Source organism: Diaporthe amygdali, assembly GCF_026229845.1.
Source record: "Diaporthe amygdali strain CAA958 chromosome Unknown NODE_3_length_2959817_cov_65_330692, whole genome shotgun sequence".
In the NCBI taxonomy this organism is placed as follows: domain Eukaryota; kingdom Fungi; phylum Ascomycota; class Sordariomycetes; order Diaporthales; family Diaporthaceae; genus Diaporthe; species Diaporthe amygdali.
In genome coordinates this window covers 329,632-345,821 of record NW_026517023.1, presented here as the reverse complement: position 1 = coordinate 345,821, position 16,190 = coordinate 329,632, and the positions used below count along the sequence as shown (strand labels likewise).

The window sequence follows — 16,190 nt, the reverse complement described above, 5'->3', positions numbered from 1 at the left end:
CGAGCTGTGCTAGCGATGGGTTTCTGGTGCTACGGATTGTCCGACGAGCCGACTCCCGTAGATTGTGACCTCGTTCCTTCATCAGACACTATGAGACCCTGTTGGCAGTTTTTGACAGGTTCCCGGTCCAACACTTGCTTGTTGCCTGAGCGAGCTTCTCATTCGGCTCGCCAGGTGCGGATTTGCTTCGGCAATGAGAAACCGCTGTCATTTGCTTCAGGCAATTGAGCACGAATAGAAATAGCGCTGGCGAAGGTGGTCTCATTGGAGATATGTTTACGACCATAGTCTAAAGCCACGATTAGCCAGCTACCTAGGATCAGGCACTGACCAGGTGCTCCAAACGTGTTTGATTTACAGATGTGTCGAACTCCCACAATGTACGTGACGCGTCCACGATACATGAGGTAACATTTTACAGCTTCATATAGAGCTTCATATAGAAGCGAAAATATCTCAAGGCAATAGTGAGACGAAAGAGACACAGGCATCAATTATCTGATTGAAGTGCCCACCTGTCATCATCTGCCAGTGTGCTGCAATTATTGAAAACCTTCAGCAAAACACATGCGCAAGGATTCGAACTCGAGGAACCGATATTAAATATCACTCATGCCCTAGATGAACGCCCGTTATCGATGCGTACCGTGACCCAGACATCACTCCAGGTCGAGAAATGCTGTACCGTTTTCGATTCGTTCTCTACCTACCAGGGGGAAGGGGGGTTTCTGACATGGTTACGCAATGCACACAGTTTTTGCAATGATGGCAACATTAAATCAAAATTTGAAAATAATAACAAAATGCTTATAAAAGACTAAGAAATAATTGTTAAAAAGAAATCCATTTTAAAGGTTGATATAATCTCGATATCATATCAAAGTTGATTTCATGTCAACGCATGTCAGCGCATGTTAGCGCATGTTAATACATGTCCAAGTTAACCTTATAAAATTCAAATTTATTCTATTTTTAGATATTTCTGTAATTCCGTAGCTTATTCTATAGTATATAGTCAAGCTTTAAAACAAGAAAAAAAAGTTAGGTGGGGGACGAATTCTTGAAAGGGTTGCGGAAGGCTTTTTTTTAGGATTTTATGTTGTGGCTTGACATCATGTCAAAGCATGTCAAGAACAATTGCATGTCAGCCATGCACGAATAAAGACAGTCACACAGAAAATAATACTGTTAAAAACTTGATTTAATGTTGACATCATTTCAATATTCAATTGACATTATGTAGTTATGCTATCAAAAAACCCCCTTCCCCCTGGTAGGTATTAGAAATTATAGGTTGGGTTGACAGGTTTTGCACAATTACAACCCTCATAAATTACAGGTTTTATCAAATGACCGAAAGATTACATTGGCGATGTAAGAGGTATTCTGGTCTTGGAGCGAGTAGATTTGGCATGTTCGATTATGGTAGCAGGAATTATGCGGAGCGAAATCGTTGCTGGTCACTCCATGCACCCCGCCCACCAACCGCCACATCACATAGTCTAGCGCATCTTCAGGTAATAGTACTAGGCAACACTCTAGGTATAAACGACTTCGATAAAGGCAACTCGACCTTGTCGCATCGCTGAATTACTTACACGGTTCAACCCTGCTCATGATGGCTTCAAATACGGACACCAACGCTGTACTTCTAGAGATGTTCAAGCGGCATATCAAGAACGAACCACAAGAGCACGGAGAGGTCAACATCAACGGCTTCAAGCACAAAATCGTCAACTTCGAAGTTGATCTCCTCGTAAAGGACACCACATCTCCTCTCCTCCTCGCGAGGGTCATATTCACCGCCCGCGGGGAATCAAACCCCTTTGCACCAGAAGACCAGTCAAGCATCGACCTAGCAGCACATATAACCATCAACCCCGATCACCCTTCCTCCAGCCTAGTCATCCTCGAGATACCACAAGACCATGAACCCGTCACAACCCCCCGGCGCGCATCCACAATTCCCACGCACCCCAGCACAGGGAGCACCAAATCCCTCGCGGAGACTTACAGGACCTACCTCGAGACCTTCATGGCCGACCCCGCAACGGGAGAGGCACAACTCCCGCGCTTCCTGCACCAGCCGGTGACGCACAACGGGCGAGAGCTCACCGTGCCGGCCTACCACTCCCTCGGACACGACGTGCGCGCCGTCATCCCCGACCTGGCGTGCGATATCGTGGACCTGGTCGCCGACGAGGAGAGGCAGGTCGTGGCCGCGCGGCTCGAGTTCAAGGGCACGCCGCTGTTGCCGAAGCCGGATGGGCAGGAGGTCAGGATCGGGGAGATTGTGTTCTACTGGTTTGACGGGGCCAGGATTCGGGAGGTGCTTAGTCTGGTGGATGGGAGGGAGCTTGAGGGCGTGTCTTGAGGGAGGACTTGCATGGATGGCCTTGGGTTCATGCTGGTTGCGTGGATCGATGATATATCCGAGTTGCAAAAATGAGCGCACATCGAATTTCTCATTGTAAACTCGTCTGCACATGGGCTCTATTTCAAGCAACAGTCGGCCAACCAGCCAATTAGCAACCCGACATGTTATCGTATACGAGTGCCTCTACTCGACAGTCCGGTATGGAGCAAACAACCAAATAAATAGTCGTTAATTCGTAGGTATCAAAACAGCCGACAAGCTAACCGTGTCATATGTGGCTCTTAGAAGAGAGGGGAGTCCTCGATGGGACCGAAAAGAATTCGTGATACCCTACAAAGGTCCAAAAAGTTGCCTTTCACGAAAGACTCCTCCCAAAATTGCGCCCTGATTCAAAACCCAAAACTCCTGTGTCCAAGCCCTTAACTCCTTATGCAAGAACCTCCTGTGCCAAAGCGGCCATAACAGCATGCGGAGGCAGGCTCCAATCAATAGCAGCGGTCGGTCCCATAGGCGGCTCGTGGTCAATCTCATCGTCCTCATTATCCGTCCAGCCCCTCTCCGGGCCCCAAGTGATCTCCCGCTCGCTTTCAGCCACTACCTCAAGTAAGCCCTGCATCATGTCGCCCGCTCTCTTCACCGCGGGGTTGCCATCGAATTGCACCGTCTCAACGCTTGCCAGGCCTTGAAGCAGGCCTTCCAGCAAGTTCTGTGAGAACGTCTCGTAGAAACCGGTGGACCTGCGCCATCCGTTGAAGATGCCATCGCTGGGGTCAATCTCCACGTACACTGAGAGGCGTCTGACGTTCACACAGTCCTGCAGACCTAGCAGGTCGTTGATCGCCCAGCTTCGGTAGGGCTTGTTGAAGCCTGGTCCCAATCGCAGCTCCAGGGATGTGAGGTGGGCGCGGGACTGGGGCTTGAGACGGGCGAGCAGCCCCAGCTTCTTCCTCGAGTAACGGCCGTCGATTGGGAAAACTCGGAATGTCTTTGAGCTGTAGAAGAGGTGGGAAGCCTCGCGGTAGAACTGACGGCAGACCCGCAGGACGGACAGCTTCTTGTGGATGGTGAAGTAATTGCCTGGCTCGAGGTCGACGACAGGGCCAATATCGGCGAAATGGTAATCGTATATTTTGATTCGCAGCTCAGAGGGCAAGTCCATGAAGCGGAACGTCTTGACCTCCTCCTTCTTCGGTTTCCTGTTGGCGATAGGGATGTCGAGGGTCAGAGCACCGATGGGAAGGTTGTTGGGGTCATCGGGGTCGAGTTCGGCTTCGGTAGTATATGCCGAGGTGAACGTAGAGCTGATCGGGGTAGTCAGAGTTGACGAAATGGGCGTAGGAGAGGCAATACCCCTGGCCCTGGCTCCTTTGATCGGTCGACGAGGCATGGTGGATCGCATCGATGATGAATCGTTGAAATGATGAATTGATGTGGTGGATATGCTCGTTAAAACTCCAGGTCGCTGTGCTCGGAAGCAGTAATCGTAGTATAGGGTATCGATGGTATACGGCAGTGAGTCTCCGGTATGCTCAGGAATGGTGATCGCGTGGTGGTTGCGTGGTGGTGTGGCGGTTCGGTATATTGAATTTGAGGATCTCCGTGCTGGGTCCCGGTGTTCCCGACCCGGGGGGCGAATAAGCGTCGATTGGTTTGGTTTTGTTTCCTATGCGTGGTTGAATTCGGGGATGATGAGTGATGCGCAGGACTCAGAGGGTGGTCCCATCGTGAGTGCTAACTGGGAGGCAGACCGACGACTGGGGAACCACCCTCAGAGCGCAGCATCCGCAGCGGGCATCGTGAAGACTTGGAGGGGTTCAGATGGGTTGGCGCAGGACATGGAATAAATGCAAGTCGAACGCTGAGAAAGCGAGGCAGAAGACGAAAAAGAAGAGGACGTGACGAAGGAAATTCGAATCAGTAGAAGTCGAAACAAAGGCTCGATCGTCAAGGCAAGATCAGATTGGGCCGTCGTGTGAGGGGAGGAGAGGGAGGGTGCTGCATATGGTTTGCGGGGAAGAAATGAGGAGCATCGTCAAGTCGCATCGACGAGACTCTAGACGAAACCTTGACCGAGTCCAGCTACTGCGTCGTAGTACCGCAGATGACGGCACCTGGACGAGCACGTGAGCCTGACTATCCCCACCAGACCCCCCCACCCCCTCCCCTTGGTTTTTCAATGGTCAACTCCTAACCCCCCACGCCCCCCAGCCTGGCGATAAGATAACGGAGGAGAAAGTCCCCAAGAAGCTCGGGCCACCCAATCCCTCTTCCCCGATGGGATGAGCTTGTTGCTTTCTGAATTTTCTATGGTGACGAAATAACCTGGCGACTCGGCTCGACTTGGTTCGATTCCACTCCACCACCCTCTCTGCTCCATCACTCGGCTCTCGCCCCAACAATGCGCCTGTTTGGGCTGTAATCCAGCACCAGGTTTGAGACTTGCACTTCTTTGTCCCCATTTCCATTTTCTCGGAACAGGCCAAGAAATCGTCCCCACACGTCTCTATCATCATGCTCTCAAGGGCAGCTCTGCGCCTGGCCCAGCCAGCTGCTGTCTCACGATGGGTATCTGCTGCCCCGACCCGCAGGCCTCTGCCAGCATTGACAGCTGCATCGACAATATGGAGCAGAGGGATGGCAAAGGACAACAAGCCGTCCTCGAGGTTTGGCGCTCCAACAAATTCAGCCCAAAAATCCTCCAAGCCACAACAGCAGAACCCCTCCTCGTCCACACCAAGATCCGCTCCTTCACAACCCGGCAAGGTCGTGCCAGAACAACCCAAGGCTGTCAAGCCCGAACCTGCGAAACCCGTCGAGCCAGCAGCCGAAAAATCTCCCGCGGCGCCAGAAAAGGAGATCCCTCTCTCTGAGCTTCCCGACCTGACGCAGGGTATCCCGTCCACACTTGCGTACGAACAAGCTAGCGCGAATGAGAAGGCCGCATTGGAGGCAATCGAGGAGGATGCATCAACAAGTGCCGGTGGTGGCCGAGGGAAGGGCGAGCTCCCTGCTTCGGCATACATCTCCTCGACCGAGAAGCGGCGGCAGCGGTTCGCAAACTACATGTTTGCTGCCTCCCTCGCTGGTATGGTCGGTGGCGTTGTCTACCTTGGCCGAAACTGGGATGAGGAGGACGAGCGCAAGCACCCAGAGGTGCCGAATGGCTGGGGCTTAGGTCTTTGGTGGAACCGCGCCTCGACGCGCATGAGCGAAGTTCTGACATACTATCACGAGCCAGCATTCGAAAAGCTGCTTCCCGACCCAGACCCCATGTTTGAGCGGCCCTATACACTGTGCATCAGCCTCGAGGACATGCTTGTGCACAGCGAATGGACCCGTGAGCACGGCTGGCGGTTGGCAAAGCGACCCGGAGCCGACTACTTCCTGCACTATCTCAGCCAGTACTATGAGCTTGTTCTCTTCACTTCTGTGCCATTCGCCATGGGAGAGCCTCTGGTGCGCAAGCTGGACCCCTACCGTTTCATTGTCTGGCCGCTGTATCGAGAAGCCACCAAGTACAAGGACGGCGAGATCGTCAAGGTGATTATACCCACTGCCCTATCGATGTGACCTTTGTTCTACACATGAGCTCGTCTGACACCCTATCGCTTATAACAGGACCTCGCCTACCTGAACCGAGACCTTTCCAAAGTCATCATGATCGATACGAGCCACCAACACGTCCGCGCCCAGCCTGAGAACGCAATAGTACTGCCGAAATGGACCGGCGACCCCAAGGATAAGGAGCTGGTGTCGCTTATCCCATTCCTCGAATACATCCACACCATGCAATACAGCGACGTGCGCAAGGTTCTCAAGTCCTTTGAGGGCAAGCACATCCCGACCGAGTTCGCACGACGTGAGGCCATCGCGCGTGCCGAGTTCAACAAGCAGCTCGAGGCCGAGCGCAAGAAGCACCCACACAAGGGCAAGAGTGGCATGGCAGCCCTCGGCGGGCTCTTTGGGCTTAAGCCCCAGAACCTGAGCGTCATGGTTGTTCCCGAAGGCGAACAGGACCCAGCCACTGCATTTGCGCAAGGCAAGATGCTGCAGGACATCGCGCGCGAGCGCGGGCAGAAGAACTATGAGGAGATGGAGAAGATGATCCGCGAGAACGGCGAGAAGTGGCTCAAGGAGGAGGCTGCTATGCAGGAGGCGGCGCAGAAAGAGGCCATGAACAGCATGAAGACCTCTTTCACTGGCTGGTTCACACCCAGCGCGGATGGCTCGGAGAAGAAGCCATGAGAGCGCAGTCCTCCAGCCTCTGGCTTGTGATTTCTCTCCCGCTCGGGTGATGGATTGTTTACTTTCATACTCTTCACTCCCGATGATGCCCACCTCTCTTCTCCACCTACATGGTTTCACATCATATCTTCATCATTTGCTGGCGGCGGCATTTGCACTGGAGTACTGGACGGCCTTTGCCCGTGTCGTGACGAGGGCCCCACTTGTTTCTTCACATAATGTGTGCCCATTTTTCCAGACAGGTGGTTCACTGGGCCGGGAGAATTTGAATCAATTGAAATGTGTAGAATAACTTACTCCATAGATGGGCCAACATGGTCGTGTACGAATTTGAGGATATCCTGACGCTGAAAAACGTCTTCACTATATCAAGGCACTTTCGAGAGACGTACCTTAGTCGCGCGAGTACAGGTCGTGTTTTTCATCCATGTTTGATATTGGCTTGCACGTCACATCACGTGGCATGCGAACTGTCTAAGAGCGGAAGGGATGGGTATGCAAGATCTATTGACTTTGCCCCCAAGTTTGACCAAGACTATTAAGCCTTGTGCCTGACTTGCGTCAAGTAACGTGAAAAGTGCAGCCATCGAGGATGTCACTTCAACAGCAAGGCTCACTTTGTGTGCCAGGTGCGCGGCTTCATCCCTGTCATGGGAATGGTGGCGCAAGTTTCAACGAGGTATTTAAAAGATGGATGATTCGGCTGAGTATGAACGTCGTGAAGCAAGGCCTCTGCATCGAGTACGTATTCGTGCGCCGCGCCCTTGCGCCCAAAAGCCATCTGGCACGGAAGCCCGACCAGAACTGCCCCCATTGTCTGGAAGGATCATGGAAATAACTACAGTTATCTTCCCGTGGCTCATACCCAACCATCCCGCTGTCCCGATGCACATGCCGCACAGGACTTTGAATGGATATAAATCCTATGCGTGGAGCTTCTGTAGAACTCCAGTCATCATTGGACAGCCCTCCAAAAAGCCCTCTGATCCAGTCAGTGACGCCGTGTAACACGAGTTGCATGGGTCACATCGCTGCAGGAAGCAAGCGGAGCTGGGTCTCTGGGGTTCAGCTAGGCAGACTGGTATCCCCGCAAGGCTTCACTTCCACACATGAGGCTCTGCAACGAATTCAACCACTCTTTCAATGTTCAGAGCAAAGCCGATCACTAACGAGCTTTCGAGATCCAAGACCAAACTGAGTACTCGTTCATAATCCGTCTCCAAACATGGAACCCGTCTCGATCCTGAGCATTGTTGGTACAGCTCTCTCTATAGCAAACGTGGTCACCAGAGCCATTGCTTCGCTGAGTGAACTTAAGTCCCGATATCGCAATGTCCCACTCCAGCTATCCACACTCATCGGACAATTATACATGGTCCAAGCCGCTCTGGACCAGATTTCATCATGGAGCTCTGAGGATCTGTTCGGCGATCCGCGATATCAACAGCTAGCAGCGCAGATGGACACATCGTTGGACTCCTTTCGCCCGCTCATATTGGCCCTGCAACAGCATCTCGACGAACTCGACTCCCACGGGGATATCGATATGGCTGCAATGAAAAAGGTGTCGTTCCTTTGGAACGAACAGGAAATCATGACATATTCGAGCTTGCTCGACTCTCAGGTCAACGCGCTCAGTCTTTTTCTCCAAGCTGTTCAATGGTATGTGGCAGGCCTTGAACTCTGTCTGCATGTCTAACAAATTACATAGCAAAAGTCTAGCGGACCAACAGAGGCTCGTCAATGACGAAGAAAGTCGAACAATATTACAAAAAGCAAAACACTATAGTGCCTCGATCATTGGGGTGTCCGACCGCAGGAGCACCTTTTCAGAATGCACCAATACCAACACCTTAGGCCCCGACTTCGACTTCGATGCCTTATTACTGTCATCACAAGCCTATAGATCGGCCCATAGATCAAATCTGAGGCAACTAACCACAGTATCAAGGGCACCCGGGCCAATATCCCCATCACGATCCAGCGTCCAACAGCGTCCCATTCCTCTTCTACAGGATCCGCTTGAAAGGGTTTCCTCGGCCTTAGAATTATCTGATAGTGATTTTCCCTTATGTCACAACGGCAGTGATCCAAATCATCACAATGAAAGCCCGAGCTCGGAAATCGACCAAGACGCCGAGCAACACTACCCTTTGCCCGTGATAAGCAGCGATCGGATGGGCGATCCGTGTCAGCCTCCTAGTGCGGCTCAGGACAGTGTCACAGCTCCAATCCCAGGTGACAAGGCCGTGGGTATTGCGAGCTCCAGCTTCAAATCGCCACGCGAGAAGGGTGCCGCGTTGATGGTCCCGTCAACCAGCTCGACTCCAGCCAATGCCATGTTCACACCGAGAATCGCCCTGTTACGTTTACTGGAGAGATTCAGATATGCCCGAACGACGTATCATGCGCAAGATGCCAGCGAAACACGGGGCCCGCTAGCAGCCAAACCAAACACAGAACCTCCTGACTCAACTAGGACCTCACTCAGGCAGCCAGAAATCAAGGTGGTGTTGGTAGGCGCGTCTCAAAGCGGTAAAACAACTCTGCATAAAGCTATGAAGAACTACTGGAGAGGAGGTTTCAATCTCGAAGAACGCACCGAATGGGTGGTGCTTCTTCGAGCAAACACCATCCAAAGCATCCGATATATTCTCGAAGAAATGGAATCGTTCAAGATCCCGCTACAGCATGAAGAAAACGGGAGCCACGCCCAGTATATCTTCCTACATCCAACCCACTTCAAGCCCGACGACAAATATCCAGAATACCTAGAAGAAGTGGCAATAGCAATTACGCAGCTGTGGGCGGATGCTGGCGTCCAAGAAGCATTCAGAAGACGTCAAGAATACTGGCTGATGGATAATGTGTCATACTTTGCAAACAATACGCAGCAGTTATTCACACGCGGATATATTCCCAGCCAAGAAGACATTCTCAGATGCCGGCTCAGGACTATCGGTATCACGGAGACACAAATCGATCTGGGTGAAGTGACTGTTCGCCTCATGGACATGGGTGGAGTAAGGTCAGAGCGGAAGAAATGGATACACGCGTTCGATAATATGGATAGCATTGTTTTTACAGTCGACACTACCAGCTACTGCCGGCGATTGATTGAAGACGAAGAGGGGAATAGTATGAGTGAGTCGTTCTGCCTCTGGGAAGCCATCGCCAACAGCCCCTATTTCACAGAAGTCAACTTCTTCCTTATGTTCACGAAGGTCGATTTACTTCCGGAAACTTTTGAATTGTCTCCCATCACCCAGTACTTTCCTCAGCTACAAGCGACTGTCGATTCTTGTGGTGATATGGATCAGCTCATCGACTCATACCTAGCGTTTCTGAAGGGGGGATTCCTCTCGCTTATGGAATCGGAAGAAGCTCGCCGGCGAACACAAGTTGTCTTCGCTGACTTAGTTCAAATTGATGACAAAAACCCTGCCGGCTCCGTGCTCGAAAGTCTGAAGGCTCGAACATTGGGCCAGAAATGAGGTTCTACCGTACCTCCTCCTCAAGCCAAATGTCCCTCGGCGACGGACATGGACAATAGAACATTTTTGTTGGATATTGGTCTACCCGGCCTAATTCGGGCAAGGCTGGCCGGCGGACATCACTGAAGACTTCTGAACCTGATGATGAGGAATTGAAGGCTTTGAAAGGGCCATACAAAGACTTAGAAGTATGTGAGCCTTCGTTGCCAAAGACCAAGCCCGTACCTTTTCAGAGCCTGTGCCCGCAATGCAGACCCCACCCTGAAAGAAGTATGCACATATGAGATTCTAAAATGTACACAAAACGTCTGTATCGTCGCTTCTCGGATAAACGTGAGGTTCTCAGCGACAGGAGCATTGCTGCACTAATTGTACCTATTCTATACCTAGCCTCTGATTTCTATCTGAAAAGTACAAGTCTAGAGAATGTCTACACGTAGTAGTCATTTATTTGGCAATCTCAACACCATTAGTGGCACCTGGGATATAGGGTAAGCTATAGTTAGGCGAAGGAAGACAGCTGGCGGACTTACCAAGAGCTTTCTTAATGTCACCGTAGATGGCGAATTGACCAGCAGTAAGACCACCAACCATGAACAAACGCGTAGGAAGACCAGCAAAAGAACCGCGGAGACCAAGCTCACCAGCAATCTTCACAAGACGAGAGACAGTACTCTCACCAGGGAGACCCTTGGTCTTGTTGATCTTGGACAGCATGGTATCAGCGGGTTGTGAAACAATAGCGGCAGCGAAACCAGCGAGGAGACCAGATCCCAGGTTCACAGCGGTCTGGCCTCCACTGGACAGCTGGGACTTGTCGACCTGAGCAAAGATGGCCTCGGAAATCTTCTCAAAAGCGACAAATTTGGTCACTGTGTAGGGGACCCTGTAAATGTGCGTCAGCTTCTGCTCTTTGCTCGTATACACGGCAGAGCTTCCCAGCGAGATTAACGTACTGCTTGAAGAGAATAGGGCCAAATCCAGAGTAGAAAGCACCAACACCCTCGTTCTTAAGAATCTTGCCAAAACCACCAACCAGACCGTTAGCAAAGCCAGGCGTGGAGACAAGACGGATGCGAGTAGCCTCCAGAGGGCAAAGAGCGATAGACGCAAAGAATTCAGCGCTGGCTGCAGACACGGAGTAGACGGCAGCGCGGTTCTGCCGGGCCTTCTCGATACCAAGGAGATCTATAGATTGCTTCTTGAAGAACTCATAACCGCCAAACTTGAAGGCCCCCTGGATGAAGTAGCCAGTAAATGTCGGGCCAAAGCCAGTCAGGAGAGCGCCGGCGCCCTCGTTCTGGATAACTTGACGGAAACCACCGATCATGCCACGGTTGTAGGTGGCGGGGTCCAGCTGAATTCTGGTCTTGACCCTTTGAGATTGTCAGTGAATCATGTTTGATAGGAGCTGAAGCAGATGGGAGCAAACGGACACGTCAACCGGCGTGAAGGCGCCGTGCGTCACGGAGCAGCCCAGGGCACCGGCAAGGGCGAAACGAGAGTAGAGGTCGATACCCTCGGGCGCCTTTTGGGTGGCCAGAGCAACAGGAGAGGCAGCCATTGTGACGGTGATGAGTATACGCGACGGAAAGGGATTGTTGGTGGTGAGCAAGAAGTGAGGTTGGGAAGATGACAGCGGATTCTGGCGCTAGGTGCTGGTTCGGGTTTAATCGGCAAGGATTCGGTGAGGATCGGTGGGAGTAAGCCCGCTAACTCCGATATTTGTTGATCCCATTTCTCTATCACGATTGCTTACGTCTGGAGTGCCCGTTGAATGGCACTGCCATGTAATCCGTATCATGCCCATCGTTATGTCAGTTGAGTTGTTGATTTCCCCTGTGGACCATATCATCACATGTACCTGCATTATTGCAATCAAGTCAACCACATGCTTCTCTCATAGAGAGCTTATCCGTAGATGTCTGCATAATGTGCAAAAGTGAGTTCCAATCATTCAAGTAAATGCGAATGAGACTTATTTGCAAGCTAGTCGCCCAAAGTGCATCAATAAAACTAATCACTTGCTCTAGCGTCCCTGTCAATATCATGTGATCGAGCAAACATGACCTTTCTTTCGCTCACTCCCCTGTCGTCTACAGAATATACTCTGTCTACCATATGGAACGTCTTTCGCTGTTTCCGCCCTTCTCAGTTCGATGATCAGTTCTCGAATATGGGCGAGGTTGATGCCGTCTGTCTCAATGGAAGAGATAGGCGAGTTTTACTTCAGGTCTATCAATGAATCACAGACTTTCCACCTTGAGTGTTGTTCACAGGTACGGACAACATTCTCTGGACTCCTCAGGCTCTTCGATGATTTTACAAAGTTTCCACTCCACAGATTTGCCGTGAAGCTCTGAAGTGTAACATGGTGCCGTGGACGACCGCCTCGCCCTCAGTCACTTAGAAGGGCTATCTTCAATACAACATCTTTCAGACCCCCCAACTTGCTACTACAGTATGCGAGGGAAGTATAATGGTGTTTGGCATTCCATGGGCTCTAGCTCCAAAATGCCACTATTGGGAACACTCCTAGATTCAGAGATTCCTTCTCTACTGAAATTAGATTTACCATTCCGAAGACAAAGATCGCAACACAGTTTTATCGGGGCAAAAACCTCCGCACTATCTGGCAAATGCTTCAAGAGGTGATAATCGTCTTACATACCTTACGTAACAATCACGCCGACTCGACCCCGGTCGAACATTCCCTGAGCAGAACCAACACACAAAGTACATTACCACACGTGTCAAATGGGTCCCCTCTCGGCGCTTTTTTTCTTCAGTCCCTCTCTGCGCTCTTCCTTTTCGACTCAATAGCCGACCACACACTCTTGTTCCTGCTTCTATACTATCAAGAACGCGCCGAAGTCGGTTCTTGAACCAAAAGGCAATTTTTCGTATGATTGGCACAGCAAAATCATTGTCGGTGCATTTTCTGCTTCTGGCCAACCGGAACTCAGAGCCTGGTCTATCATTCTACCACTTCGCTTTTGACAATGGCGGGCTCCATTTGCGATGCGTGCCGTGCGGTCAAGTTTGAGAATGCCTTACAAGTTCAAGCGAGCGACTTGAGAGGAGGAAGGGGAACATTCGGATCGATGACTCTACTTGACGAAGATGTCAACCGATTCGACCAAGCATCAGGTACTGATTGTTCATTGTGTCAACTGTTGGCATCCACACTGTGCTCAAACGAGGACGAGTGGTCTGTTCCTTCAATTCATGAAGAAATCTTGATGCGCCCTTACAGTCTAAAAGCCTTCTCTTTTCTTCGCAACTGCCCTTGGGCTTCGGATGGCGTTAAGGACGCGCAAGACAGCCACATCCTACTGGCACCACGAGGTGGAGCGCCCGAGTCGACGAATATAAAATATATTCAGTTCGTCAAAGAAGGAGAAGATGGATACGTCGCATGTCTACCCAAGCAAAGAGAGACCGGGCTGTTTGTTCCGCAGATCATTTCAGAGACTTTCGATCCTACGAGAGCCAAATTATGGGTACAAAATTGTAGGGATACTCACGAAAGTACCTGCAATGAGAACTGCGAGGCAATTCACGGGCTGAGAGCGATAGATTGCGAGACTCTCAGGATCGTGCACATCGAGACTGGAGCCCTGTGGGTGGCGCTGAGCTATGTATGGGGTCATGATATATCCCAGGTCCGCTCTGATGATCTGCAAACAGGAACTCTCCCGCGTGGCATATCAAAAACTGTGCAGCATGCCATCGAGGTCACAAAAGGTCTAGGCTACAGATTTTTGTGGGTTGATCGATATTGCATCAACCAGCAAGATGAAAGAGACAAGTGTGACCTCATTTCAAAGATGGATATGATTTATCGTGGCGCAGATCTGACAATCGTCGCAGCCGCGGGTGATGACGAGCACTTTGGACTCCCAGGCGTTGGGACCACGGAGCGCAAGAAGCAGAAAGTCATCGAGCTGGACTGCTGTACGATCCTCAGCACTGGCCCGGACCCGGTTTACGAGACAAAGCGGTCTCGCTGGTGGAGCAGAGGCTGGACTTTTCAGGAGGGCCTCTTATCCCGGAGGCGACTGATATTTACGGAACATCAATCCTGGTTTGAATGTTACGAAGAGGGCTGGATGGAAGCACTGGGAGGATTAGAACTTCTCAAGCACCCGGAGGCACAGTTGGCCCAGGCCTCCAGGAAGATCGGAAAAAGTTTGAACGCCTGGTTTCTGTCATATTACCGCCTGCTCAGTGTGTATTATGATGAGCTCGAGCGTTTTGCAAGTGGTAAAATCATTTCCCGCCTTCAACAAATGTCGCTGATCATCCGAGCATATTCCGAGCGAAATTTGACCTTCGATAGGGATTCTCTTAACGCCATCGCTGGAGTTTACCGTTATTTTCGGCATGCCGATCCACCAGTGGCCCACGTATTCGGGATCCCATTCATACCATCCTTGATGTCGCCTAGTGGTCGTGAAGCGGCAGAGAGGTTCATGTTTTATTTCCTGTCCTGGTTCCATCTCAAGGACGCCGCACCACGTCGGAGGCAACACTTCCCTTCTTGGACCTGGGCAGGCTGGGCTGGACCCGTGGACTTCATGGCTGACGTAGGGCTAGAGTATGGGCAATCTATCATGCAAGGGATGAGGCACCTCCGGTTTGAAGTTAATGGGCAGGTGATCCCTCAAGAAACCTACCTGAAAGTCTTCAACTCAGTCCAATGCCCCTCCCCGGAGCTAGAGATCGCTCTTTGCTTTCAAGCGCAAACGGTTCCGTCGTCATTATTTTTGTGGAACACTTACCTCGACACCTGGTTAAGCGAGGAGAGCCGAGGGTCAAACAAGAGCCAATGGTCGGACGAGAGCCAAGGGTCAAATGACAGCCCACCCAATGGACAGGATCACTTCACACAAGGAGTGAGTTCTGATGAACAAAGCCACGAATCGAGCCAAAGTCTACCGCCCAACCCAAATGACTGGGGTACCTGGAAAGTGGGCGGTCTCAAGCTATGGGATCAAAGTCTTCCACCAAGTTGTACACCTTCAGATTTCATAGAACATCTCGATAATCATCGTTGGGATTGTTTTTTGCTTGGTGAGTACTATGGCAACGCAGGGTACGACCACAGAAGATTTCTTCTGGTTGTTGAGTGGCTGGACAGTGGATTGGCGCATCGTGTAGGGTCTGTGGTCTTGAACAAACACCCTTATTTCGACGAAAGGATTGATTTCTTCAAGCTTTCAGAGCTGCGCTGGAAGTCAGTGCGTTTGATATAGAAAGTCATTATTCTGAACATGTTAGCTCGAATACCTCTATGATACTCCAACTAACTCCTCAAAGCCTTGTTAAAGTTGACCATGGTGGTTGAGAGATGACGTGAATAGTCCCCTCTGCCCTCATCCCCTCAGCAAGGAAAGTAGATCCTATCAAGATGAAGAAGTGGTTTCGCTTTCAATCCGTGTACATACTTGTCTCAGCAGTAGGCGGCCCCTTCACACAGTAGTAAACGCTCGGACCCAGCATTAAATGCCATACAGTGCCGATATCAGTACATTCGTGAATACAGTCGCAAAAAAAAGAAGCCTATTTAATATACAAGGTCTTGTTTCACCATATTCAGCCCACATATTCCACTAAGGCTTGGGTAGACCTAGCCGCAACCTTTGGGGCCAATATGATATATGATTGTAGCTCCCGCGCCTCAGAAGACCAATTTAGGAGACTGGAGAGGACCAGGGATAGGGACAACCTGTCAGTGCCGTGGGCTTAATACCCACTGGTTCCATTCACATAGCTTGTCTCAATGGATATTATGGGCAACCGTTGTGCCTGTCACCGTGGTGGTCGTTACTGCATCGCTGTTTGGGGCAGGAGTTTGGTGCAAACCATCTAGCTTTTCGAACATCAAAGGAAAGGATCAACAACACACATCTTCTAGGCATTCAAGAATCGGCTCAATGTCGTTCTTTAACGAACTTTCCCGGTATTGTTGCAGGGCGCGAGGTAAGCTTCGGGCTTAGGTAATCATGGGCAGTCCCGAGCGGAGGACTTTCAAAGAGGCGTTGCTTTCAAACCACAGTCCTTACCGTACA

The 16,190-nt window shown here is 50.9% G+C and overlaps 6 protein-coding genes across 6 annotated transcripts; 4 read left to right on the top strand and 2 right to left on the bottom strand.

Moving 5' to 3' along the window:
- Positions 1-1,618: 1,618 nt before the first annotated feature.
- On the top strand, positions 1,619-2,374 carry J7T55_002497 (polyketide cyclase; the record flags this gene model as incomplete). The annotated part of the gene is made up of 1 exon (XM_053137576.1): positions 1,619-2,374. The coding sequence occupies one exon, from the start codon at positions 1,619-1,621 to the stop codon at positions 2,372-2,374; it is 756 nt and encodes a 251-aa protein (XP_052998367.1).
- A 430-nt stretch (positions 2,375-2,804) lies between these two features.
- J7T55_002496 (uncharacterized protein) lies at positions 2,805-3,764 on the bottom strand (the record flags this gene model as incomplete). The annotated part of the gene is made up of 1 exon (XM_053137575.1): positions 2,805-3,764. The coding sequence occupies one exon, from the start codon at positions 3,762-3,764 to the stop codon at positions 2,805-2,807; it is 960 nt and encodes a 319-aa protein (XP_052998366.1).
- Positions 3,765-4,888: 1,124 nt separating this feature from the next.
- Positions 4,889-6,622, top strand: J7T55_002495 (mitochondrial import inner membrane translocase subunit tim-50; the record flags this gene model as incomplete). Its single annotated transcript, XM_053137574.1, has 2 exons — positions 4,889-5,917; positions 5,996-6,622. The coding sequence occupies 2 exons, from the start codon at positions 4,889-4,891 to the stop codon at positions 6,620-6,622; spliced, it is 1,656 nt and encodes a 551-aa protein (XP_052998365.1).
- Positions 6,623-7,847: 1,225 nt separating this feature from the next.
- On the top strand, positions 7,848-10,116 carry J7T55_002494 (uncharacterized protein; the record flags this gene model as incomplete). Its single annotated transcript, XM_053137573.1, has 2 exons — positions 7,848-8,284; positions 8,709-10,116. 2 exons carry the CDS (start codon positions 7,848-7,850, stop codon positions 10,114-10,116), a joined length of 1,845 nt encoding a protein of 614 aa, XP_052998364.1.
- A 447-nt stretch (positions 10,117-10,563) lies between these two features.
- Positions 10,564-11,680, bottom strand: J7T55_002493 (mitochondrial phosphate carrier protein; the record flags this gene model as incomplete). Its single annotated transcript, XM_053137572.1, has 4 exons — positions 10,564-10,595; positions 10,650-11,002; positions 11,073-11,492; positions 11,553-11,680. The coding sequence occupies 4 exons, from the start codon at positions 11,678-11,680 to the stop codon at positions 10,564-10,566; spliced, it is 933 nt and encodes a 310-aa protein (XP_052998363.1).
- A 1,438-nt stretch (positions 11,681-13,118) lies between these two features.
- Positions 13,119-15,279, top strand: J7T55_002492 (uncharacterized protein; the record flags this gene model as incomplete). Its single annotated transcript, XM_053137570.1, has 2 exons — positions 13,119-15,014; positions 15,214-15,279. 2 exons carry the CDS (start codon positions 13,119-13,121, stop codon positions 15,277-15,279), a joined length of 1,962 nt encoding a protein of 653 aa, XP_052998362.1.
- Between the last annotated feature and the right edge of the window lie 911 nt (positions 15,280-16,190).